Source organism: Enhydra lutris, unplaced genomic scaffold, assembly GCF_002288905.1.
Source record: "Enhydra lutris kenyoni isolate GAN:26980312 unplaced genomic scaffold, ASM228890v2 scaffoldscaffold5, whole genome shotgun sequence".
NCBI lineage: Eukaryota > Metazoa > Chordata > Mammalia > Carnivora > Mustelidae > Enhydra > Enhydra lutris.
In genome coordinates, this window is record NW_019154089.1 from 19,403,821 (window position 1) to 19,431,320 (window position 27,500).

General features: G+C 41.8%; 1 protein-coding gene across 1 annotated transcript in view; it reads right to left on the reverse strand.

The window, feature by feature from the left end:
* The window catches only part of LOC111140871 (dedicator of cytokinesis 2), a 406,275-nt gene extending 380,257 nt beyond the window's left edge, over positions 1-26,018 (reverse strand). Inside the window, exons 1-2 of the mRNA XM_022493104.1 lie at positions 25,900-26,018; positions 3,699-3,782 (exon numbers count right to left, since the gene is read on the reverse strand). Coding sequence (XP_022348812.1) covers positions 3,699-3,782; positions 25,900-25,942 — 127 coding nt within the window. The 5' untranslated portion in view covers positions 25,943-26,018. The remainder of the gene's footprint in view (positions 1-3,698; positions 3,783-25,899) is intronic.
* Positions 26,019-27,500: the final 1,482 nt, after the last annotated feature.

Consider the following 27,500-nt stretch of genomic DNA (forward strand, 5'->3'; position numbering starts at 1 on the left):
AAAAATACTAATTCAATGGGATACATGCACCCTGATGTTTATAGCAGCATTATCTACAATAGCCAAATTATGGAAACAGCACAAGTGTCCAGCAACAATTGAATGGACAAAGAAGATCAGCCATAAAAAGAATAAAATCATGCCATTTGCAAAGACATGAATGGAACTAGAGAGCATGATGTTAAGTGAAATAAGTCAGTGAGAGAAAGACAAATACCATATGATTTCACTCGTGTGTGGAATTTAAGAAACAAAACCAATGAGCAAAAGGCAAAAAGAGAGAGACAGATACAAACCAAGAAACAGACTCTGAACTATGGAGAAAAACTGATGGTTACCAGAGAGGAGGTGGATGAAGGAATGGGTGAAATAGGTGATGGGGATTAAGGAATGTACTTTTTGCGATGAGCACAGGGTGTTTTATGGAAATGTTGAATCACTGTATTGTATACCTGAAACTAATATTGTGTGTATGTTAACTATAATTTAAATAAAAACTTCAAAGTAAGATAAATACATGTTTCTTCTTTATAAAGATTTCCTAAAAATTCCTTTAAAATAAAAATAACTACAAAAAGCATTAAAAAATTGAAATGATTATGATTTTTTAATTATAGTATCTTATTTCTAATTGATATTGACCAACTCTCTGTTATTATAGTATCATAAAATTAATCTATTCCTTCCTATTCCTCACTTCTTGATTTTACATTTTTTAATATTATCCACTTTCCTAACAATAACATTTTTTTGGTAGTCATAAACATTGTGACTTTTAAAATTTTATTTTACTCTATTTCTTTTCAGTGTTCCAAAATTCATTGTTTATGTGACTTTTAGTATCAATCTTTATAAATTGATTCATTTAGACTCGATGCTCACCACTATTTTCTTTTATCACAGCTTTTTAATTCCTGTATTTTTAAATTTTGATTCACTTCTCAATTGGCTGGATTTCATTTTTCAAGTAGGTTTCTGCAAAAGGGTTTCATGGGCACACCCAAGTTCTTTTTATTACACCATCCTGACTCATTTTTGACCAACACTGTGGTTTTTACTTTTTTATATTTGATGGCAGCAGGTTTTCAATCAGGATCATAGGCAGAACTCCCCTTCTGCAAAACAGACAATACCAGGCCTGGTCTCAGAGCCTGTAGCCATCCGAGGCCCTCAGGGAAAACTTAGGGTCCATAAATTTCAGTTAAAACTTCATATACATATAGGGGTAGGCATGATAACTCCTGCTGTTTTGCATACAAATGCTTCAGATAAATAGACTCATGTTAACAGACTTCTGAACATTGAATATGTATTTTCAAAGTATTCATGAATTGGCACTCACTCACTAAATTAGTATGCCCAGCTCTTTCTAGAAAGGCATTGTGGCCACTTATCACAAGGATACATTAAAATAAAACTAATAAAATAGAATCAAAAATGGAAAACCAGAGCCAAAGAAGATAGTAACAAGGATATTAACCCCAAAGACAAATGAGAGTGGCTCAAGTCAACAAGTGTGGTCTGAAGATCAGACCTTTCTGAAGGTCGGACACCATGCCAGGTGAAAATAACAGAAGGCTCTGACTAGGCAACCTGTGTGGTCAGTTTACTGCCCGGAAGCTCTTTCTCCAGGAAAATCTCATGAAAAGAAGAGGAATATACTTGTCTGAATCTCAAAATGTGGAACACAACAAATCATCATCGACAGTAGGCACAATCTTGGTAGGCACAGGGTGGAAGAAAGAGCGCGGGCTTGCATGCATAAGGAGGGATACAGAGCTATGCTCCCTGTGTGATCCTCGGGGAGTCATTTCTCTTCCCTGAGTCTTGATTCCTCCCTTGTAGACATGAAGCCTCATGTTTCTAAGGATTAGCATTCGGTAGCACAAAAGAGACACTAAGGAGAACGGTCGTGCTGATATTTTCACTTTTGCCCTTGTTAGATACTTACAGTTTGCTTATTTACCACTGGGTAGAACAGGATTTATAAAAGATGGGTTGCACTGAGGCAAGGGGGCTGGTGTTTGGAATCATATTCCTTCCTGCCTGCCGTAGCCACATTCACTCTGTGTGTAAAAGGTTTGCATAGGGCCAGACTGGGATTTTTAGAGGCCTGGACATTAAAAAGTGCATTGTTTTACCTCATATACAACCCAGAATAACAATAATACTAAAGGATAAGATAAATGTAAGGGAGGTGAACAATGTTCTCCTTTCTACCATGATGACTCCTTGAAAGCTGTTTTGAGATATTAGATATCAAATACATTCCCCCTCGCAAAGGCTCTAATGCTTGTTTGTTTTTTGGTTTGCATGCATGTGTGTGTGTGTGTGTGTGTGTGTGTCTGCTTGTGGACATGTGTTTGTATGTGTGTATATATGTGCACATGCTTCTGTGTGTTTATGTTTGCATGTGTGTGCGCATCTGCTTGTGTATGTGTGTGTATATGTATGCATGTATGAGCATGTCTGTGTGTGTGTGTATGCATGTATGTGTGTGCCAATCTCCAGAATTGCCTTGGAAGTTACACATGGTTGGTCTGACACTGGGGATAAGACCTGTCCTGTGGGTTGCCTTGAGGAGTGACCAGACTAACATGCTATAAGGAAGTTAGCATAGTGCCCCAGTATGTAGTAAGAATCCAAACACAGTGAGTTCTGTAGGCAACCTCCTTTCCTCTGGCTGGCTATTTCCCCTGGAGGGGGCCTCCTTCATAGCAGCAGGCCTGCTTCCTGTCCACCCCTCTCTCCTGTCTCGGCACAAGAACTCTCTAATCTGAGAGATTAGCTGAGAGGGAGGGGTGGACCTGGGGCTCAGCCCACTCACTTCTTTCACTTCTTTCTTGCTTCTTGCCCTGCCCAGCTACAGGAAGGATATATGCTCTCCACACAGCAGGGTAGAGGTAGGCCCAGGGAGGGGGAGAATGGTGGAGGCCCTACTCTGCCATTGAGAACTGGAAGAGCCTGCCTGATTGTGGCCAAAACACTGGCAAGTTCACTTGGCTCATACACCCAAGCCATGCTCCCAATATCAATTTTATCAGTGACATAGGTGATATACTGATTTATAATTCCCTGATTTACGGGTCCAAGGCCATTAGCTTTTGTGCAAAATTTTAAAAAGCTCCCCTATCACCACCATCACCATTGAACACAGTCCAATACACATTTGGCTTCAAAAGAAGATGGCACTTCTGTGGGAAGAAAGAGATGCCCCTTTGCCCAAGACCGGGATCCCAGCTTGATACAGGGAATGAGCACTGCTCCCAGGACCAGGTGCAGTGCCACACCACACAGCTGTACATAGCAAACCTTTTGGAATCAAAGATATAATTTACTGAACTCTTCAAAATCCTAATCCCAATAGCGCGGATTTCCCTTTATAATATTATTAGTATTTATACTAAGAAAAAAGGTGGATGTCACAGGCCAAATAGCCCCATGGCTGTGGTAAATGGACAGCACAACAAACATCAAACCTCTCAAGTCAGACCTTTGCTACTAAGCATAAATTCCTAAAATAACAAAACATTATTTTCAGTAAATTCTAATTGCTAATATTATCAAAATGCATAACAGACCACACAAAGTTCCAGGTTCCAAGATAGGGCTGGAGGTGCTAGGTGTGCACTGCAGATGTCCCAACACCATCAGCCAGGGGGTCTGGCATCCGTAGGTCACTTGAACCAGTGACTCACCTCCACAGGTCTCCTGTATTCGCACCACGTCACCAATCTGCAGGGAGAGCTGGGGAGCTCCATTCCCCTGGAAGTTGTATATTGCTGTGAAACAGAAGAGAGGGGCAGCATGGTGAGACCTCTGGATACTGAAAATCACTGAGTTTACCTCATACCCATGCAGCCTACATAGGTTAATAAGACCAATACTGAAACCCACTGCCTACCATAGGAGTCAATGCAGGCTGCTAAAGGCCCCCACTCATTAACCAAACCTGACTCCTCCCAGCACAGGTCCTGCACTCCAGTCTGCATGACAAGGAGGCTATTGATATCATCGACCATAGGCTGACCTCTCCCAGTGCACCAGGCATGTGCTCTGCACATCTTCTCCTTCCATTCTAATAGCAACCCTACGAGGTATAAACTGTGATCCCATTTTACAGATGGAAAACAGAGGTGCTAAAAAGTTAAACAATTTGGTCAAAGTCTTCAGGTCAGGAAGTGACAGGAAAATCAGTATCTAACTTCCATATTCTCAACCATTATGATGAGCTACTTGCTGCTCCACAGTTACTCCCTCCTTGTGACAACACCCTAACATTCAAGGGTGTGCCTTGTTTTCCCATTTCTATTATTAGTCCCTGGGGAACAGTAGTTGGCTATAAACATTCAGAGTTCTCCTGTGCTGTCAGAAGCTCTGCTAACCCCTGAGAACACAAGATCATGCCATATCATTGCAGGGCACAGGCCCTGTTCAGCGTCACTTGCTGGGTGGGGACCAGATCACATTCTTCATCCAGATTAGGGATGCAGCCTACTTTCCAAAGGTTAAATGGAACCATCAGCTTGGGAGGTTTTCAAGAACAGAATAGGGCATAATGCATGTGGTTTTATTTAAGGAAAGACTCTCAGGAGTTTTACTTGAGGAAAGACTCTTAATGAGGAGGACAGTATGATCCTAGAATGTTGTCATCACTCATTCATGCAGCAGACATTCAGTAAGTGGGTATGATGTGTCAGGCACATGCTAAGCATTGATCTTGCTCTTTTGGTGAACACAGAAATAAATATAAGTTTATAAAATATGAGACATGTGAAAGAGGGAACAATAGGGCCTAGTAGAGTGTTATAAGACACACCAACTTTTGTTGGGGTACTTAGGGAAGGCCTCCCTGAGCTGATACATGAGATATTTGAGCAGGTCAGCTATGGAGACAACAAGAGAGGGGCATTTCAAGAAGAGGGAAGAGTAGGTGCAAAGACCCTCAGAAAGGAAGACACTTGAGATATGCAGAAACCATCAACAGAAACTGCTATGGTTGGAGTATGATAACAGAGAAGAGGATGACAAAAGATGAGGCTGAAGGACCAGGTCATATACAGCCTTGTAATGGATTTGGGATTTATTCCAAGAGAATGGGAATCTGGAGGGATGTTATTTATTTATTTGGGCATAGCTTTATTGAGATTTAATCTGACCATTTAAAGTGTATAATTCAATGATTTATTCACAGAGTTGTGAAAACATCACCATGGTTAATTTCAAAGCAATCTCATCACCTCAGAAATCTCCCCCAACCCCAACTGGCCACTAATCTACTTTCTACCTCTCCAGATATGCTTATTCTGGGCATTTCATACAAATAGAATCATATCATATATGGTCTTTCACTTAGCACAATGTTTTCAAAATTCATCCATGTGGTAGGTATATGAACTCAATTCACTCCCTCTCCCATTGGTCCTCAGTTGCTTCATATGTCAACAAAACAAAATGCATTCAAAAATTTTTCTTTGGGTGACTTCAGCAGAAATGGCAGAGTAAGGAACTCCAAGTGCCTGTCTTTCTAAAAAAGCAAAGAAAAATCTGACAAAAGCTCCCAGAATCAACTTTATCAGAACTCTGGAAGATAGCCAACAGTTTATAGGAATCAAGCAAATGTTTACTCAAGAAAAAGGCAATTGAAACCTGGTAAAGTTTTGTGGCATTTTAACGTATTCTTGTCCCACTCTCTACTCCCCATCTCAGTGTCAGTTTTGAAAATGGTATTCCAAGTCCTTTGTGTGGGTTTCTAGAGCCAGAGGGAGCAGAGACTACCTTGTCCAGGAAACTGTAATTGTTTGTTTTGATCTGTCTGTAGGCTCCCTAAAGGACTACAGCTATGAGCTTGCCCTTTCTTATTATTTATTATTTATGCTTTGGAGGACCAAGGGGAGAAGAAATGAATTGAGTCGATGGTGAGACTACCAGGAAGACTCAGGATTCCTCTCATTTAGTTCAATCCTCCTTCCGCCCTGTTTGGTCACATGATTCATCAGCAGAAAATCTCTATTTGTTTTGGTGACCACTGGGATTAGAGACACAGAGCAACAGCATTTTCCCGGGCCTTTCCACATGTACTCTGCCTCCTTCCATCCAATCTCCACATAGCAGTGAGAGCAATAGTCAGTGCAATGAGATTATAAACTCCTCTGTTTAACTAATACCTTTCAACCTTCCATCTGCTGCCATACATATAAACAAAAGATGGTCTATCCATACAATGGAGTATTCTTTAGTCAAAAAAAGGAACAAAGTACTGACAGTTGCTACAACATGGATAAGTCTTGAATGTATAACACCCCCATATACCAAGGGATCTAGAATACTATGCACAGATCTGGACACATGCTAAGAATGGATAGGTCATCAACTGTGGAAAGAACCAAGATACTCTTCAATGGACGAATGGATAAGGAAGATGTGGTCCATATATCCTATAGCATATTATGCCTCCATCAGAAAGGATGAATACCCAACTTTTGTATCAACATGGATGGGACTGAAAGAGATTATGCTGAGTGAAATAAGTCAAGCAGAGAGAGTCAATTATCATATGGTTTTGCTTATTTGTGGAGCATAAGGAATAACACGGAGGACATGGGGAGATGGAGAGGAGAAGGGAGTTGGGGGAAATTGGAGGGGGAGATGAACCATGAGAGACTGTGGACTCTGAAAAACAATCTGAGGGTTTAGGAGGGGCGGAGGGTAAGAAGGTTGGGTGAGCCTGGTGGTGGGTATTATGGAGGGCACAAATTGCAGGGAGCACTAGGTGTGGTGCATAAACAATGAATTTTGGAACACTGAAAAGAAATTAAAAAAAAAAGAAATCTTACATGTAGGTTTAAATATTTATATAATTTGTACTTTATTGAGAATAAAATATGTTTGTATCTTAATGCTAGAATATATGCAAAGATAAAATTAAGAATAGACTTCCTTCAATTAAATATTTTAGTTTTTAATTAGTTTTTAAAAAAAGAAAATGAAGAAAAGAAAGAATGGATGGAAGACGGTCCTAAACTCTCAACTCTGATTGGCCTTCAAGCTCCATGCTGGCAAGAAATGCCAGCTAAGGCAGAGTTGCAAGTTATCTGGCTACATGTTAAAGTTATGACCCTACACACACATAGAGCCCAGCTACAAACACCAGATTTTTTTTTCTTTAAACTCCAGGCATTTGGAGGTTTAAGTGACCAGTCTTCACAAAAATGCTTTAGAAAAGTCACTAAACAGACAAACTACTACAGCCTATTTTAAGCAGTTACAGCCAGCTCTGGCAAGGAGGAGAATCTGATATCTGAGTTAGAACATTATAATATTCAAGATAACTAGTTTTCAACACAAAAATTATGAGGCTTGTAAAAAAAAAAAAAAAAAGAAAGGATGGCCCATTTATAAGAGAACAAAAAGAAAATAATAGAGATTCCACACAGAAGGATAGACATTGGATTTATGAGGCAAAGACTTTAAGTCAATTGTCTTAAATATGCTGAACTAGCTAAAGGAAACTATGGGCAAAGAACTGAGCAAAACTAAAATATTAATGTCTCATAATACAGAGAATATCATTAAATAGATAGAAACGACAAACTAATAAAACAGAAATTCTGAAGTTAAAAATTACAATAACAAATGTGAAAAAATTCATTACAGAGACTCAATAACAGACTTAAACAGACAGAAGAAAGAATCAATAACCTGGAAAGTAGGTCAGTTGAGATCAACCAGCCTACAAAACAAAAAGAAAAAAGAATAAAGAAAAATGAACAGGACCTATGTGACCTGTGGGATTATCAAGTATACCAGCTTCACATAAGGGGAGTTCCATAATTAGAGGAAAGAGAGGCAAAGGTACAGAAAGAGTATTTGAAAAACTAATGATCAGAAAATTCCATTTGATGGAAGATATGAATTTACAAGCCCAAAAAGCTCAGTGAGATCCGAACAAAATAAACACAAAGATATGCGCACTGAGACATAATTACCAAACTGTCAAAAACCAAAGACAAAGAGAAAATCTTAAAAACAGCAAGAGAGAAGCAACTCATCACGTGCAAAGACTCCTCAATAAAATTAATAAATGATTTCTCTTCAGAAACTACAGAGGCAACAAATTGAGAATTTTAGAGAGGAGCAGGGTAGGGGGATGAGTTAGCCCAGTGATGGGTATTAAGGACAGCATGTATTGCATGGAGCACTGGGTGTTATACACAAACAATGAATCATGGAACACTACATCAAAAACTAATGATGTAATACATGCCCCCCTTAATACCCACCACTGGCTATTAAGGAGGACATGTATTGCATGGAGCACTGGGTGTGGTGCATAAACAATGAATTTTGGATCACTGAAAAAAAAATTAAATTAAAAAAAATGCTCCAAGAATAGACTTAAAAATAAAAAAACTAATGATGTACTCTATTGTGAATAACATAACACACACACACACAAAAGAAATCACAGAGGCTAGAAGGCAGTGGATGATATATTTAAAGTGCTAAAAGGAAAAAATAAAAACAAAAAACTTCAACCTAACATTCTATTTCTCACAAAATATCTTTCTAAAATGAAGAAGTTAAGAGATAAACAGAAACAGAGGTCCATTGCTAACAGACAATTGGAAAGACAAATGCATAAAACAATAATTATAAATCAAAATAATGGGTATATCATGTATAAAAATGTAATGTGTGACAATAACAACAAAAGAGGAGAAATAGATTTGTACAGAAGCAGAGATTTTGTATACTAGTGAAGCTAAGTTAGTATTAACTCAAAATATATTGTTATTATTGTAAGATGTTAATTGTGAGCCCCAGATTAATCCCTAAGAAAATAACCAAAAAAAAAAAATTTTTTTTTCTTGAGAGAAAAGAAAAAGAATCAAATCAGCAAACTAGGAAAAAAATCAATTAAACATAAAAAAGGAAGTAATGAAGAATTGAAGAACAGAAAAACATTAGATATACAGAAAACAAATAGCAAAGTGTTAGCAGTAAATCCTTCTTTATGAGTATTTACATTAAATGTAAATGAATTAAACCCTCCTGACAAAAGGCAGAGATTGACAGAAAGGATTCTAAAACACCATTACCACTATCAACAAAAACCCACCATGATCCAAATATATGTTATCTACAAGAAAACTCACTTTAGATCCAAAGACACAAGTTCAGAGTGAAAGAAAAAATGTTCCATGCACATGGTAACAAAAAGAACACTATAGGGGCACCTGGGTGGCTCAGGGAGTTAAGCCTCTGCCTTCGGCTCAGGTCATGATCTCAGGGTTCTGGGATGGAGCCCCGCATCGGGCTCTCTGCTCAGCAGGGAGCCTGCTTCCTCCTCTCTCTCTGCCTGCCTCTCTGTCTACTTGTGATCTCTATCTGTCAAATAAATAAATAAAATCTTAAAAAAAAAGAACACTATAGTGTATTAATATTAGACAAAACAGACTTTAAGTCAAAAGTTGTACAAGAGACAAAAAATAACATTATATATTGGCAAAAAGGTCAGCACACCAAGAACATATAGCAATTATGTACATATGTTCCTAATAACACAGCACCAAAATGTATGAAGCAAACATCGACACAATTAAAGGAGAACTAGGCACTTCTACAATAATAATCAGAGACTTCAATATCCCACTATCAATAATGGATAGAACAAGAAGGAATAAAATCAGTAAGAAAATAGAGGTCCCAGGGGCACCTGGGTGTCTCAGTTGGTCGAGTGGTTGCCTTTGGCTCAGGTCATGATCCCAGGGTCCTGGGATCGAGCCCCACATCAGGCTCCCTGCTCAGTGTGTAGCCTGCTTCTCCCTATCCTTCTGCCTGCCACTCTGTCTACTTGTACTCTCTCTCTGTCAAATAAATAAATAAATAAATAATCTTTAAAAAATTAAAAAAAAAGAAAATAGAGGTCCTGAACCACACTAAAAATAACCAGACCTAACAGACATATACAAAATAATTCATCCTATAGCAGCAGAATGCACATTCAAGTGCATATAAAACATTCCCTAGAACACCCCATATGTTAGGCCACAAAACATATCTCAATACATGAAAAACACTGAAACTATACAAAGTAACTTTTCCAACCACAAAGGAACAAAGCTAGAAACGAGTAACAGAAGTAAAACTGGAAAATTCACAACTTCGTATAAAGTAAACATACAGTTTGTTTGTTTGTTTGTTTTCTTAAGTAGGCTCCACATCCAGCCTAGCTCAATGCAGTGCTCAAACTCATGACCCTGAGATCAAGACCTGGAGCTGAGATCAAGAGTCAGATGCTTATCTGCCTAATCCACCCAGGCACCCTGTAAACAACATACTCTTAAGCAACAAGGGATCAAAGAAGAACTCACAAAGGAAAACAGAAAATACTTTGAGGCAAATTAAAATGAAAACAACCTACCAAAACTTATGGATGAAAATGAAAGTAGTGATCATAGCATATCAGCGAAGGGGGGCCTACAAGAAGAAATGAGATCAAAACTGTCCTCAAATATAAACAAGAGGTCCTTATAATGTTGCTTCATTGTGTCCCAGAGAAGCATATTCTCAGTTGCCCTTTCATGTTGTCTTTACAACTACTACATGAGGTAGCTACTACCCTGATTTTACAGATGAGCAAAATAAAGTTCAGAGGGTTGGAGTGGCTCAAAATCTCCCCTTACCCTTTTGGTGGTAAGTCACAGAGTCCGGACTCAAACCCAGTCCTATGCCTTACTCATTCTCTATACCATTACCTCTCCCACCCTCCCCAAAACCTAGATGGCAGGTACTCAGGTGTTCACCAGAGCCTGCTTCATTCTTCCATCTTGCCACATTCTCTAAGAGAAAAGGAGGAAACTTACGGGCTATTTAGTCCAAACATCTATACAAATCAGCCCTTTCACCAAGAGAACAGCTAGTCTTTATAGGTGTTCATAATAATGCAAAGTCTCCATCCTGAAGGTTGAGAAATCTTGGGAGCCAAGAATCTATCTGGAGTCAGAGAGATGTGGCTCCTGAACCTAGTTCTACTCTTTGTTGGCTCTGGCCTCAAACCCAGGGCCGTAGCATGTGATTACAGGCTCTGCCTTGTACCAGGCCATGCAGGCAAGAAAGCATTGGAGGCTAATACCCAACCTGTGACCTACTTGCAAGACCTGCACCTTCTCTGGGTAGGGGAGGGATGTTTTCTTGTACTCCAGACAAAATCATGGTAAGGGTCAGTGGAAGCCTGCCTGAGCAGCAACTTCACCGCCCTGAGCCTCATTTTCCTCAACTGTAGAATGGAGGAGATGGTAGTCCCTAATTTGTAGGGTCCTTCAGAAGCTCGGCTGAGGTTAAGACACAAAGGGCTTGACTGATGTCTGGCCATAGTAAGTCCTCAATAAATGGTAGTCATTTTTCTCTTTATCAGCATTATAAAAACTCCTAAGGCAAGCTGCTCAGAAGGACTCCTTCAGAGCTCTTCTTTAGGTCACCTTTAAATCTGCCTCCCTGCAGTTGGCAACAAATGACACTGTTGGTCGACACTGAATAAAATTAATCCTTTGTTCAAAAGCAAACCTTGAGAAGGCTCTCAGGGGACTCAAGAATCTCTTTTCCTGAACAAACAGAGAACATTTCTTCATTCCCTTTACACTTGGCCTGATTTCAAACCCAGTCCCCACACAGGCTGCTGACATTTGGACACACTCCAGCTTGCTTGTGCCCTAACTTAGACTCTCCACTCACTCCTCCCTCCAACCCCAGAAGTCTGGCTAAGAACAAGCCTGTCACAAGGCTGGGCAGGGCCAAGGAGGCAGCTGAGGTTTCTAACAGGAGAAAACCATCGATAATATGAGTTGGCCTTCGAAGCACTAGCAAACTAGGTCTGTCCACAGATATTTGTTAAGGTGGGGAAAGACTGTGACTTGTTCCTTGTCTCCTCCCCATCTTTCCTTAGAAATCTCTTCCTTGTTCCACCCAGCTCTTTCAGGTAAGAAAGTTCCAATCAATCAACTTAAGAAGATGTCTTGGGCAGATCTTGAAACCTGGTATTCAACATGAAGGTCTACATTAATTCCAAAGATTCACACTTCATGAAAACGAAAGTAACTGATGTCGCTGTTTAATTCATAAATGTATTTCTGCCTTTGCATAAGGATCTCTGTTCTTAAGGCTTCATTTGGGGAAAAGCAGACATTACTGACAAAGGAAGTGGCTTTGCATACCAGTACTCAATTCTGTTACGTTTTCTAAATGACTAATAGGAAACTTTGAACCAGCATGTCACTGTTTGCTAAAGTTCGATTACTTATCTATGATCCTCATTTGAGTTATTTCTGACCAGTGTAAAACAGATCACCTTCTTCCCTACTCCCTGTAAGCTTAACCACTGTCAACTTCTAAATGAGGGATGAAAGGGGCAGAAAAACATAAGGAGATATAGGATAAAAAATAAGAAAAAAAATCACTGAAATCATATCCTGCTCCACCCTGCTCATGCTTGCCCAAGGAAGACAGACAGGTGACTGATGGCAGGATTCCCAAAAACAACCATTCTAGCTTCCCCTTTCATATCAAGTCTCCAGAAACTGGAGAATATTGACACATCCCCATGAAGGATTTGACCTCTCCCTCTATCAAAATACTATACTCAGGAACGAAGTATATTGGTTACCTACAAGCCCACTCAGACCAAAATATTTATAGCTGAAAACCAAAGGAATGTTTAAAGTGCTAGGGCCATCTGAGCTCATTAAACCCAATGAGGACACTCATGTTGGAAATCTGGGTTGGCAAGCCAGTGGAAGCAGCTACTTTGAGACAGGGGAAACTTCCAACAACCCTAGAAATAGAATCCACTGATTAGCCACTAATTCTATGTAAACATATTGATATATACTGCTCATCAGGAACCCAAATTGAGAGAAATAAGAAAAAAGTAAACACACTGTTATGGCACACAATTCACAGAAGCAATTACGGTGGGGTCTCTGTAGCTTGTGCAATGTTAGAAGAGAAGTACAATTTTTCATTTTAACTTATGAAGAAACTGAGACACGAGGAGGTAATCTTATCCACCTCATAACTTAGACATAGATCAATCGATAGATCGATCCAGAAGTCTACCTTCTAAGTACTGTACACACTGCTTGCCACTCCCCCCAAAATGGTAAACACTTATTGGGTATATATTATGTACCAGGCATATATGATTTCAAGAGACATTCATTTGCACATCTACTGTGTGCTAGTTACTATTCTGGATACTGGAGTAGCAGTGACAGATAAGACAGATAAAGTCCCTAGCATTCTATGAGTATCACCTCCTTTCATCTTCACAGTACTCCTCCAAGGTAATACCCTCATGTAACATATGAAAAACTCAAAGAGAGATTAAGAAACTTGCCCATGACCACATGGCTAGAAAGTGGTAACAAGTAGATTCAAGCCCAGATCAGAGTCCAAAGTCCCTGCTTCCCTTACCAGCTCATTTCTGATGTTATAATTTATTGTGTGTTTGTGTGTATGTATGTATGTATGTATGTAGGTATGTGTGCGTGTGTATTGAATATATACTCAGTATACATATATATGCATATACATACACATATATACATATACATATATATATATATATATATATGGTATGTACCATATATATATATATATGGTATGTACACATATACTATACCTGTTCATTTTCTTTTCTAGTGTTTCTAGTTTCTTTTCTAGTGTCAGTGAGGGTGAAGACAGTTTGCCTTGTTGACCACTGAATTTCCAGTGCTGAGAACAGCACCAGGCCCACAGTAGAAGTTCGATCAATATTTACTGAGCTTTAATAAATACTTGTTGAACTGGAGGAATGTGAAGATGAAGGACAAAATATGCCCCTTCTTCTGGCTAAATGCTTTCTTGAATTTCTTGAGATTACTTCAGGAGATGTTGACACAGCTTGGTTGTCAATTTTGATGGTAGCCATCAGGTGCCCTATGATTTTTAGGATGGATTCATACCTCATCTGGGGCCCTGCTCTTTGCTGACATGTTTGAAAACAAAAGCTTCAGCAAATAGCAAGTGTTAATAGAGTTTGGACAAGTTGATGCATCTGAGAAACAAAAACAATGGAGAAAAAGAATGCAATTGCCTGAAGCTCACTTCTCTAATCCCTGAACTGGGCTTTGGAGAGTTTCTTCTCTAGGTGGGGAACTAAACTAGCTTTCAATTTGAGTGAAATGCACTCACTGAAAATGCATAGTTTACTTGAACTCTCTGGGCAAGGTGTTGACAGGTTTAGCACCAAGGCAACATCCGGATGCTGTATCAAGGAGGACAACAGTGATGACCCAGCAGAAGCTTCCAGCAGAAAGGCCAGAGCTCACATCCACTGCAAGTCAGTAGTGAATAAGGTGGGAGAATCACAACTGAGGTAACTAAGGAAGAGATGCTCTTCCACAGACCAGGAGAGGACAAAGGAATTACAACCTCTACTGAGCCCTTTCTATGCACCAGACACTATTCCAAGGGCTTTATCCACCTACTTCATCCTCACCATAGTTCTTGGGTACAATTACTGTCACCTCTGTTTTACAGATGAGGAAATTGAGGTAGTGTAAGATTGAGTGAATAGTCCAGGGTGACTTAGCCGGGAAGGAGCCAAATTGCATACAACTGTACTGAATTTTTAGTGAATAAAAGTGACATGCCAGCCAATAAGAGAAAGTTGGAATTGCCATGAGTTCACTAAAACAGTGATTCTCAACTAAGGACAGTTTTGCCCCCAGTGAATATTTACCAATGCCTGGAGACATTTTCAGTTGTTACAATCTGGAAGGGGTGTGTGGGGCGGGTGGGGGTGGAAAGTGAAGGACCTCCTGGCATCTTGCCAGTAGAGGTTAGTGATGCAGCTGAACATCCTACAATGCACAGAACAGCCCCATAACAAAGAAGTATCTGGCCCCAAATGTCAACAGTGTCAAAGTTGATAACTACTGCTCTAAAATATCATGGTGGCATTCACTCTTTCCTTTTCAGTACTGCTATAAGTGCACACATATGTGCTCACACACATGTTCCCTTATGTTCATGCATTCACATGCCAGAGTTGGAAGAGTGGCTTTATGATTAAATCAAGGGCTGATTTCTTCAGCCCCTCACCTCCATTACAGGGAGTATCTGGCACTCTGCTGGATCCTGCATGTTAGAAAAGTAAGATGAGGGGCACCTGGGTGGCTCAGTGGGTTAAAGCCTCTGCCTTCGGCTCATGTCATGATCCCAGGGTCTTGGGATCAAGCCCCGCGTTGGGCTCTCTGATTGGCAGGGAGCCTGCTTCCTCCTCTCTCTCTCTTCCTGCCTCTCTGCCTACTTGTGATCTCTGTCTGTCAAATAAAATCTTAAAAAAAAAAAAGAAAAAGAAAAGAAAAGTAAGGTGAGAGGGGGTACCTCCTGCTGTCCTGGAGCTTTTGTGAAATCTAGCTGAACCCACAAGAAACAAGAAACATCTTAAAAATAAAGGGCTCAGCTGTGGGCCATAGCAGCTGCGGACTCTCTGAGGAGAGCAATCCAGAGGGGCTCCATAAAGGATGTGAGACTGGAAAGAGTCGGGGTACAAGGGGAAGAAATGGAGTGAGAGCCCCTGAAGAAGTGGGTGGAGAAAAAAGTGGTAAGGGCAGGGAGGGGGAAGGGGAAAGTAGCTTGATGTAGACACAGTCCCAGTAAGGGATAGTTGGACCATGTGAATAGAGTCCCAGTGTAAAAACTGTGGGGTTGGGACTGTGGCCAACTAGAGGGGTCCAGATATTTGAGGAAGGATTCAAAAACATCCCAGTTATTTCTGTGCTGTTCTCATAGGACCCAGTCTCCTCCCAGGGAAAGGTTATGGTTGAGGAGATGAAATCAAGATAGGGCAACTCAGTCCATCTGAATCTTATGAGGCCACCAGAAAGTGAAAAACCTCCAACCCCGTCACCTTCCCATCCCCATCCTCCACCCACTCATTCATCTACCCACTTACCCAGCCCACTCAACCATCCACCCTCCCTTCCATCCATCCACCCACCCACACATCCATCCATCCAATCAACAATTACTAATTGAGCACCTGCTCCATGCTGGAGAAGAAGAAGAGACGTTGTCTTGCCATAATGGAGTTTACATTACATGGAAGACCCAAATAATTCAAACATGAGTCTGCAATGAAATATGACAAGGGTGATGGCAGAACTATGGTAACATGAAACAAAAGGTGTACCCATGCCCAACCTGTGAAATGGGGACATTAGTACTAATAATGGTGCTGTTTGCTGCCTCAAGCAAAAAGAAGAAAGAGAGATTACTACTTGGTTGTAAGCTTCCTGAGTGGAAAGACTATGTTTTTTATAAGGACCAGCTCAGGACTATCACTTGGCATAGGCTTACTGGATTTAATTGGTATGAACAGATATTAAAAATAGTTTTCTTGAGACGCGTGGGTGGCTCAGTGGGTTAAGTCTCTGCCTTCGGCTCAGGTCATGATTTCAGGATCCTGGGATTGAGCCCTGCATCAGGCTCTCTGCTCAGCAGGGAGCCTGCTTCCCCCTCTCTCTCTCTCTCTGCCTCCCTCTCTGCCTACTTGTGATCTCTGTCTGTCAAATAAATAAATTTTGGGGTGCCTGGGTGGCTCAGTGGGTTAAGCCTCTGCCTTCTGCTCAGGTCATGATCTCAGGGTCATGGGATCGAGCCCCGGATCGGGCTCTCTGCTCAGCAGGGAGCCTGCTTCCTCCCCTCTCTCTCTGCCTGCCTCTCTGCCTACTTGTGATCTTTCTCTCTGTCTAATAAATAAATAAAATCTTTAAAAAAAATAAATTTTTAAAAAATAATAAAAAAATAGTTTTCTTGGAGAGCCTGGGTGGTTCAGTTCGTTGAGTCCACCTCTTGATTTCAGCTCGGGTCATAATTTCAGGGTCGTGAGGTTGAGCCCCACATTGGACTCTGCACTCAGTAAAGAGTCTGCTGATTCTTGCCCTCTTCCCCTGTCCCTCCCCAACTTGTGCACACACACACTCTCTCTCTCAAATAAATAACTAAATCTTTAAAAAAAAATGGTTTTCTTGGGATGCCTGGGTGACTTTCTCTGTTAAGCTTCTGCCTTCAGTTCAGGTTATGATCCTAGTAACATGGGATGGAGCCCCATGTCAGGCTTTCCATTCACCGGGGAACCTGCTTCTTCCTCTCTCTCTACCTCTCCCCCTGATTTGTGCTCTCTTTCACTATCTCGCTCTCTCAAATAAATAAATAAAATCTTTAAAAAAACAGTTTTCTTGTTCTTCACAGCTCCCCAAACCAACATTTTACACCTTGGGCAGAATGCCTTAGTTGTGTCTATTGTATTGGTTTACTAAATAATTACTGAGTACATTTATCAGGCCCTTACTTAACTCACATCCATGAATAGGCCTTGATGAAATTGAAATGCAAAACTGCACATGTGTAAATTTTTAAGAAGACAGTTTATAGCTTCCACTGGATTCCCAAGTTGTCCCAGTTTACAATAATGCTTAACTTCTCTAATGTTCTTCTGCTAGTGCCTTACAGCTGATGGACTCAAACTTGACCCCAAAACACAGCCCTGCCCTCAGACAATGTGCTCTCCAGTGGGAGAGATGACATGTGGTTACATAACTAAAAGACAAGGTGCAAAACCAGTTTCTGATAAAACAGAAGAGGTACCTCTGGATTGAATTGTAAGAAAACTGTCTGACAAACCATAAGAGACTCTCAATTGCACAAAACAAACTAAGGGTTGCTGGAGGGGAGGAGGGTGGGAGGGATGGGGTGGCTGGTTGATGGACATTGGGGAAGGTATGTGCTATGGTGAATGCTGTGAATTGTGTAAGACTGATGATTCACAGACCCGTACCCGTGAAGCAAATAATGCATTACATGTTAATAAAAAAATAAAAAATATAAATAAATAAGTAAGAAAACTATCTGAAAATTGTTGTATTTCAGTGAGACCTTGGCTCCCCAATTTCCTCATATGTGAAAGGATGATAAAAGTACACACCTCTCAGTGTGCTTAAACATGGTACCACAAGTGCTCTGCAAATGTACCATGCTGGAAAAAAGTGAGGCAATGTATTATTTATGACAATGCAGATGAGAACTCAAATCAAGTATTTAATGAAGTCCCGTATGCAATTCTATATTTCCAGCTGCTCACACCAAAGACCTTGGAGTCACTCCTGATTCCTCTCTTTCTCTCACACCCAATTCTAATCCATGAAGAAAATCCCATTTGTTCCACCAACAACACACACATCCAGAATTGAAGTGCATCTCTCCTCCTCCACTGCTGTCTCCCTGGTGTGGGCCACCACCATCTCCTGCCAGGGCCATTGTAGTAGTTGTCTAACTGGCCTCCTTGCTTCCACATTTAATTACCCTCTATCCAACATAAAAGAGAATAATCTTTTAAAACAAGATAGAAGATTCTGCCATTCTGCTGAAAACCCTAAAATGCCCGACCCCCTCCCATTTAGAGTCAAAGCTCTGGTCATTCTGTGTACCAGACACTACGCACTACAACCTCCCCTCAGACAATTCATTTCCTACACTTCTGCCCCTTTGCTTGCTCTCTCCAGTAGTCACAAGGACTCCCACACATTAGAGAGTCTTCCTTTTCAGGACCTTTGCATTGTTTATTCTATACAGAACATTCTTTCCTGACAATTCCTGATACAACCCCGTACTGCCACCACCAGTAAGGCAAGCAGCACAATCCTACTTCCCCGGCAAACCCTCTGGGTTCAGCTGACACAATATATGTCCTTTTGCTGCAACCCAACATGCTGATCATGGTGTCTCAGGCCTGGAACTGTCACTACTCAATCCAGTCTGACAAATGCCTGCTCAGCGTCTGCTCTGTTCAGAATTTGTGTTGGATCCTGGGCCATTTATGCAAGTCACAGTGTCCACCTAGGTCTCCTTCTATTATCCTTGTTTAGGCTTGGACCCAAGGGCTTGCATGTTGTCAGAGGACCTCTAACTGCCCTGAAGTAATGTCTAGAGAGGGACCATTATCAGTCCTATCCTCTTCTAGCCCCAACTACTGCAACTGTAACTTTAAACCAATGCAGAGACTGACAGTGTCCTAGTGAGGTCACAGGAGCAAGGAACGACTTCCTCCAAGGAGAATTAAAAACCAAGTAAGACTTAAGAGGGTTACAAACTCAGCCTGAACTCACATCAGTTAAATGAAGTAGGAAGAAAGGAGAAAGTGCCTATTAAAGGGAACATTTATAGTGTCCCTACCCAGATTCCTTTGAAGTCAGATGGTGATAAGCGTTATCATTTCCCATTCGTAGAACACTTGCTGCAGAACACAGACTGTGGCACCCATGTGTAACTGACTACTAAATTAAAGGTTTGTAAACTTTAACCAACAAACAAACATAAGTCCAAAGGTCCAGAAATTAGAATATTCTGGTGACTACATTGTCTGTCTCAACATACAGAAGCAATATAAGGATGCTGATCTTGGGAAAAAGCATAGCTTAGTAAACACAATCTGTTAGGGCTCATTCAAATACAAACATTAAGGTTGGGAACAAGATGGCCACTAACTGTAAGGATTTTGTAAGCCTAGGGATTAGGACAATCTCCTTATGTGGACTCAAAGAGCCAGCCCAGCAGCCACTTCTAAACAGTGCCAAATTACTGAAGCATTAGAAAGTGGGAGGCCAGGCGGTTAAGAATTAGTAGGATGGAATCAGGTTTCCAGTAGTGTTTGTTTGTTTCACCAGACTAATTTCTGGAGACCAGTCAAAAGATATAGTTGACCTCCATAGCAAAGATACATGTACTAAGATCCCTCCAAGTGTTTCCTTTGGAATTCTTCCCCCATTGCTCCTCAGAGGCCTTCCCAGACCATCTAATTTAAGACCCCTCCTTCCAATATTCTCAATCATGGAACAAATTTTTATTACAATGGCACATCTCATAACATAATTATATGCTTACTGATTCATCTACAAAGTCCTTTTATGTCTTCCCCATTAGACTATCAGCTCCAACAGTGTGGGAATCATATTGGCCTAATTCCAGTAATTTTAGTGTCTAGCATAGTGCCTGGCACATAGAAAATGCCCAAGAAATATTTAAGAAATAAATGAAGAATGAATGAGTAAATGAAGTAAATGAGTCAACAAGTTAGTGAGTGAACAATGCTCTCTATCCTTCCTCCTTGATTATTACCTCGGGCTATAAAAGCAGTATAACTGACCCCTCTGAATTCTTCCCTGAGTGTATTTGGGATGCATTTTTTACTCATGCTTCCTACTCAAAGGATCCATCCCCACCCATGGCTCCTGCTAGATGAGTAGCAAGCTGCATGTTCCCAAGCCATAACCACAGTGTATTGGACCAGTCAGGAGCAGCCCCTTGATCAGAGTGGGGCTCACTCCTACGTTGACAATGACCTCTGATCTAAGTGGACTTTCTTGAAAATGTGAGTCAGTCCATTCAGACCTCTCTCTCAGAAATTTGAATAAATAAATGCAGAGAGAAGAAGATTTGGTGGATTCTTGAACTGCAAAGTCATGCAGAGTTGGGGTGGGTGGCATGCTGGGACCACCATGGGACCATGGTGTTATCAGAATATCAAAGTTATAAAGGAGTGATGGAATTAGAAGGAATTGGTAAGGAGAGCAAGGAGAACAACACTGATGTGTTAAGAGAAGCTGGGTTGCCATGAGAAGGAAGGCAGAGGTTCCCGGGGCCACCTTTATTCAGGCCCTTCTGGAGGTCTGCCTTTCAGGTTTCCTGGATTTCTGTTTGATTTCACCTGATCCTTAAAATACACCACTCACCTCTTCACATACACATATGCAACACACACCTTTTAACTGAACCATTTTGAAAGGACTTTTTTTTTGTTTCAGTAAGAGTTTGTGCTGTAAGAGACTCAAGTGTCCATGGCCCACTCCAGATCTGTCCATTTTGGGGCAGACCAGCTCTGACCAGGGTCCTGCACTACAACAGCACCACCTGCATTCCTCAACATGGAGTGGTCTCAGTTTCATCTTCATTCCCCAGTCAACGTGTGGAAAAGACATTTTCTCTACTTTTGCAAAGACTAGTATGGTGTGCATTGTACCCCTCCCACAAAGGAGGTGTTAGAGTCCTAAGCCCCAGTACATCAGTTTGTGATCTTATTTGGAGATGCAGTCTTTACAGATGTAACCAAGTGAAAATGATGTCATCAGGGTGGGACCTAAACCAAGAAGACTGGTGTCCTTATTAAAAGGGAAAATTTGGAGAAAGACATATACACAGGAAGAACACCTTGTGAAGATGGAAGTAAAGAATGCTTTGAGGCTCTATAAGCCAAGGTGCACCAAAGATTGCCAGAAACCCACCAAAAGCTAGGGAGGGTCACAGAACAGATTCTTCCTCACAGCTCTTAGAAAGAACCACCAGTACTCCCCATACACAGTTACACATAGGTACACAATCCTAAGCAGAGACAACCTGCATAGAGAAGAGGTTTCTCAACATCACTGAAGCTCCCATACAAATCCTTCCTGGCAGGCTCAGCTTCAGGATAAGTGAACCTTTTTTCTATCCTCACTCTGTCTCAGAAGCCTGGCCTTGAAGCTTTCTTCTACAGCCCTTAAATATCATACCGCAGACCATGGGTCATCTATTAGGGACTCAACTATTGCCCCCACCTAGGGCCTAAATTCATATGTCAAAGTCCCAATCCCCAGTATCTCAGAATGCAAATATATTTGGAGATCAGGTGTTTAGTGTGATTAAATTGACTGAATCTGTTAGGGTAAGGCCCAAATCCAATATGACTGGCATCCTTATAAGGGGAAGAGACATCAGGAATGAGCATGCACAGAGATGACCCTGTGAGGACAAAGCAATGAGAAGTCAGCTGTCTGTAAACCAAGGCCTCAGAATGAAACCAACCTACTGGTACCTTGATCTTAAGCTTCCAGACTCCAGAACTACATAAAAATAAATTCCTATTGTTTAGGCCACACAGCCTGTGGCACTTTCTTATGGCAATCCTAAGCAAACTAATACATCATCCCAAATATCCTTCTTCCCCTCCTTCCTTAGCAATGGCACTCCTAATTTTCAGCTGGGTGCATGGCTGCCTACATAATAGACTACATTTCCTACCTACCCTTGCTATGTTCCCTCATGTGATTAGGTTTTAGCCAACAGGATACAAGAGGAAATGTTAAGACGACCTTCAGGAAAGTGTCCTTAAAGAGAAAGGTCATGCCCTTCTTGTTCCCTTCATCCTTCTTGCTGGTTAGAGAGGGGATCTGACAGCTGTAGCCTGAGCAACCAGCTCAGTTCAGGAGGTAGAAGCTTCATGCCAAGGAAGCAGTGCAGGAGACAATGAATTGTTCTACCACCTCTTCATGGACCATTTCTGGGCTTTCTGTTTGAGAGAGAAATAAGCTTCTAGTTTGGTTAAGCCACTGTTTTGGAGGTATTCCATCACTCATCACACTTATTCCTAACTGACACCTAACTTATTCTTCCTACCTCCTCCTTTCCTGCTCTCCCTTCTCTCCTCCAAGGTGAAAACTCTCATCACTGAGACTCAGAGGATTAAGATAGTAAAAGCCAAAGGTAATGTTAGTTGTAAGTGGACTCTTGCAGGGCTAACTAATCAGGCAGTCAGGAGACAGGAAGATTTTACCTACTTCTGTTCTTGTACCTCTATGTTCAATCCCTGCCCTTCTTATAATTAATTATATTAAATTCTTATAGGTGACATGCCTGCTCTAAAATTCCACTGTGCACTGAATTAAGTCCAAGCTTACAAGGTTGGCACTCAAAGCCCTTCATAATCTGGGTGCACTTTACCTCTCCAACGTTTTGTATTGTTTTGTGTTCATTACAAACATCTACTAAAACCAAAGCAGAATATTTATTGTTTGACCCAAATGCCACATACATTCCAACATCCTAAATTTTTCTATGATGTCCCCCTCTCCTGGATTCTCTCCTTGTGTGGTACCAAAGACCCAGGATCTGAAGATAATTGAATCTAAGACCAAGCCCAAGTACTTCTAAATTATGTGAACTCTGGGTCTTGGTTTCTTCGTCTGTAAAATGAAAATAATGCCTCATAGAGATATTCTGGAGCCAAAGATGTTGCATGATAATGGGTCTTATAAACCACAAAACACTACACTCTTTGAAGGCATAAGTGTCCTGAATCTGGTATTCGGCGGCATTGTCCTGTGTTTCATTTAGCTCTGCAACTATTAGGTAACCCCTTGACCTTAGTCACTAACTTTCATTGAGCCAACCACATTACTAAGTGCTTTTCATGCATTACCCCATTCAATCCTTACAACAGTCTCACAAGACGCACATTATCCTTACTACCCCCACTTTATTGATGAGGAAACGGACCCAGGTTTGAAATCAGTTCTGACTTCACAACCCAAGCTTCCAACCTTACACATATCTCCTCGAAGGCAGTCTGTGCCTATTCTTACTTCATAGTCATGCTGTTTTGCCCCACTTCTGGAACTCTCTGTAATTCTAATGGATCACATGTTAATATTCCATTAAGGAAGGAAAAATAATCTGACAAGGTATATATATGAAGGTCATCTGGGGCTGCCCACAAAATAAGAAGATGAGAAAGAAGCCAGTGATTCTGGTGAAGAAGCGGTCTCGTGTAAAGCCAGCCCATGAGACAGACAGACATAAGCACTCCTTGAGAATTAAGCCAGAAGAAGGCTGGCTAATGCCACCAGCACTGATGAGGAAACCAAATAGGAAAGCAAAGCACAGGTTCTCCTTGTGTGTTTAGGCCTGGCTGGGACTCTGAAGATATTCCGAGAATCCCCTAATCCTTTATATGTTTCTCTCTTCTTCCAAGCCCCCATATTCATTATCTCAAATGCTTTTCATAAAAGAACACCTTAAAATAGAAAAATTTAAGACCTAGATTTACATGGAGAAGACTAGATGACAGACCTGTCTGCAAATAGTGATGGTGTCAGAGCTAAAGGCCAGCTCCTTACTGTTAGGTCCCTATTCTTTCTGTCCCATGAATCCAGTCCCCCATCTCATCATAACTTAACATTTGCCTTTCCTTTCCATCTACCCAGGGCCTGACAAAGAGTCCAGCATTCAGATGCAGAGAAAAGAGACTCCCTTTGAGAAGCAGGCACCTTCCAAGTGCTCTCTGGATCTCTAGATGTATCTCTCTGGATCTCAACCTTCTAACCCCCCATGAAATAGAATTTTCACAAGTAGACTTGAAAAATGTCAGCTATACCATCATCAGGAAGACTCCAGGCCTAATGTCTAACAGAGTGCCCAATCCCTGACCACCTAAATAGGATTTCCTTTGTTAGGGAGAGTGGGAACCCTACTCCATCTTGTAACTCTGTCCCATCCTGTGATGTCGTGTCCTCAACTAAACCCCCATGCAGAGGGCAAAGTCTAAGAATAATAACTGATAACATCTAGGGAGTGAGGATTGCTTTGCACTCTAAGCACTTTATGTGGATGAACTCCTTTACGTCTATAACAACCCTGGGAAGCAGATGCTATTATTATCCCCATTATACAGATAAGGAAACTGAGCCCTAGAGAGAGTAAGTATCTTGTCTAGGTCACAGGGCTGGAAAGTATTAGAAACTATAATCCAAGAACAAGCAGTTTGTCACCAGAGCCCACGATCTTCACACCATAGCACAGGGCCTTTACAGCAGGAATGCACTATAGCCCCTCAGATGAAGAGTAGAACTCTTCCCCCCATTTGCTGCTCTACTTACCCTGGACCAATACTGTCTCCTGTCTGCCACCCAGCCTCCCTCCACACTGGCTTCAGCACAAATCTGTTCATATCTCTTCTCTGTTCCGAACCCCTAGTGCCTAGAGCTGAGCAAGTGAAGAGATAAATGTTGAACTCTCTGGGGCAGTGTTTCTCCAACAGCAGCCTTGGGACTCCTTGTATCTATCCAATCTCTCTCTCCCTCACTCTCTCTCTCTGTCTCACTGACTTGGGGCTTGGGTCCTCTAACCTCTGTCTTATTCAATGCTCATCTTTGGGGGTGGCGTCTGGTATCTGCCTATGTAGGAAATCATACAGTGGTTTTCAAATTTACACTTGTGTTTGAAAACCACAGTGAGTTTACGGAGGCTGCACCACGGGTGCCACTTAGTAGAAAGAGTCCCAGTACCTGAAGTCTCCCTTCCCCCAGCCACCACTTCCGCCCTGAGCTTGAGGCAGAGGCTTCTGGGAGCTTAGATGGCTGAAGCTGATGCAGCGGGCTTCTTGGATATCCCCAGATAACCCAGCAGGAGCCTTTCTCCCTAGAGCTTCTCAAAGGCTGAGTGAAGGACCCTGTCTTCCAACCCCACTCCCTAAACCTGTACAGCCCTCTGGACCCTCCACCAAATCAGGGATCATCTGACCCAGAGGAAACAGGCAGGAGAAGCAGGCAGATGGGTGTTGCTTTGGACAGGGGTGGAAGAAGGCATGCTGGGCCAGGCAAGAGGAGAGGGCAGATGTTCCTTCTCTGAGGTCATCTCTTTACGTGGGGCAATGAAGTCTACCCCCTGAAACACTGGGACTGGGGCACACAAAGCCACCCTGGACTGGACCCCATGTAGGGGTTGCAGAAGCATTGTGGAGAGACAGCAGTCTGTGTCCCATGGGAGAGGGCACGGGCTGGGCAAAGTCAACTGGGCAGGGTGCCCATGTTCCTCTCCCCCTGCCTCCTCTTCTCCACTCAGCTGGCCCTGAAGCAAGCTGAGGAAGTCACTGAGCCCAGGACGTTGGGTCAGCCCTCCCTGCCTGTGCCCACACGGCTGGCTGCCGCAGCATCTTCCAGCACACGGTTCTCAGGCCACCTGCCTTTCCCTCATGCCCAGACCTACCCACGCCGTGTCGCTCCTTGTCAGTTTTACGCCAGGGGGCCATGGCTGGGCCACTGGAGCTGCGGGTGCCTCACGTCGTCCTGTGGGGAAGCAGCCAGGGGGTGGCTAGGCGCTCCGCCGGGCCCCACTTCCTTCCTCTTTTCAAACTCCTTCTCAGGGCCCGCCCTCCTCTCTCCAGGGCGCTCTGCTCCTCCTCCACCAGGCCCACTGGGCTGGGGCACATTAGAAGCCTAGTGGCTTGAAGGCCAGGAGACCCCAGCAAAGCTTGGGGTCCATCGCCAGCTTGATCTCACCCAGGCAAGTGTGGAGAGACCAGGTAGGTACTTAGGGCCACCCAGGCCACGACCACAAGTGCAGGAAGTTGCCAGATAACAGCCTAGTGACTGAACAGAACTCCCTCCCAAGGCTCCCTAGCATGAGCTTTGATATCTTATGTGAATGTAAATCCACACTCTATTATTTATCAGCCATGACAGTAGAGTAGGACAAACTATCATTTTTTTGTAAGATTTGGTTTTCTCATCTGTAAAATGGGATACTAGTATGTACTTCATGTGATTATTGTGAGGATTAGAGGAGATTATGGACACAGCAGGTGACACATAGCAGTTCAATATATATGTACAGAGGATGTGATTTGTGGTTTTTATCCTATTGGTGTCACAGACCCATTTGAAAACCTGATAAAAGCCCAGCAAGTACTTCTGAAAGTACACAAACATGGGATTTACCAACAATGCCAGGAGGTAAGGGTGCTCTGAGAGCCAGCAACAGCACCCCTGGGAAAAGATCCTAGAGTTGGGCTAATGAAGGCATTTCTCAGAAAAATCTCATTTTTGCTCTGGAAACAGATGCTATCAGGAAAAAAAAAATGTCTCTTTGACTCACAGTGATAAGACTGAATTGAAGTCTTCCTGAATTTTCTTTATTCATTACTCTCACTACCTCTTTCTACCTTATAGTAGAGAATCAACAAGATAGTTTAGGCAATGTCACAGCTGATGGACAGCTATGGCAAAATATTAACTTCATATTATCTAAAGTTATTTCCTTTTCTGTTTTCTAGCAGTACAAATAAGGTAGTACCTATTGTAGTGAGCAGTTGAATCAGTCAGGATTCCCCTAGAGAAACAACCAGTAGGAAAGGTACGTATACATGAAGAAATGTATTTCCAGAAACTGGCTTATGTGAATGTGGGGCTGAGTAGGAACATCCCAAATCCACAAGGCAGGCCATCAGGAAATGCAGTCTAGACATTCTCAGGAGGAGCTGAAGCTGCTGTCCACATAGTTTGAATTTCTTCTTTTTCAAAGAAGGTTCATTTAAGGCCTTTCAACTGATTGGATCAGACCTACTCAGACTATTGAATCTCCTTCACTTAAAGTTAGCTGATTGTTGATGTTAATTATACCTACAAAATGCATCCATAGCAACACCAAGATTGGTGCTTTATTGAATAATTAAGTTTGTAGTCGCACCAAATCAACTCATAAAACTAATGATCTTAGCAGTATTACAAATCAGATTATACATCAGAGTTGGTGAATTTCTTCTGTAAATGATAAGCTAGTAAATATTTCAGTCTTTGCAGGCCAATAGG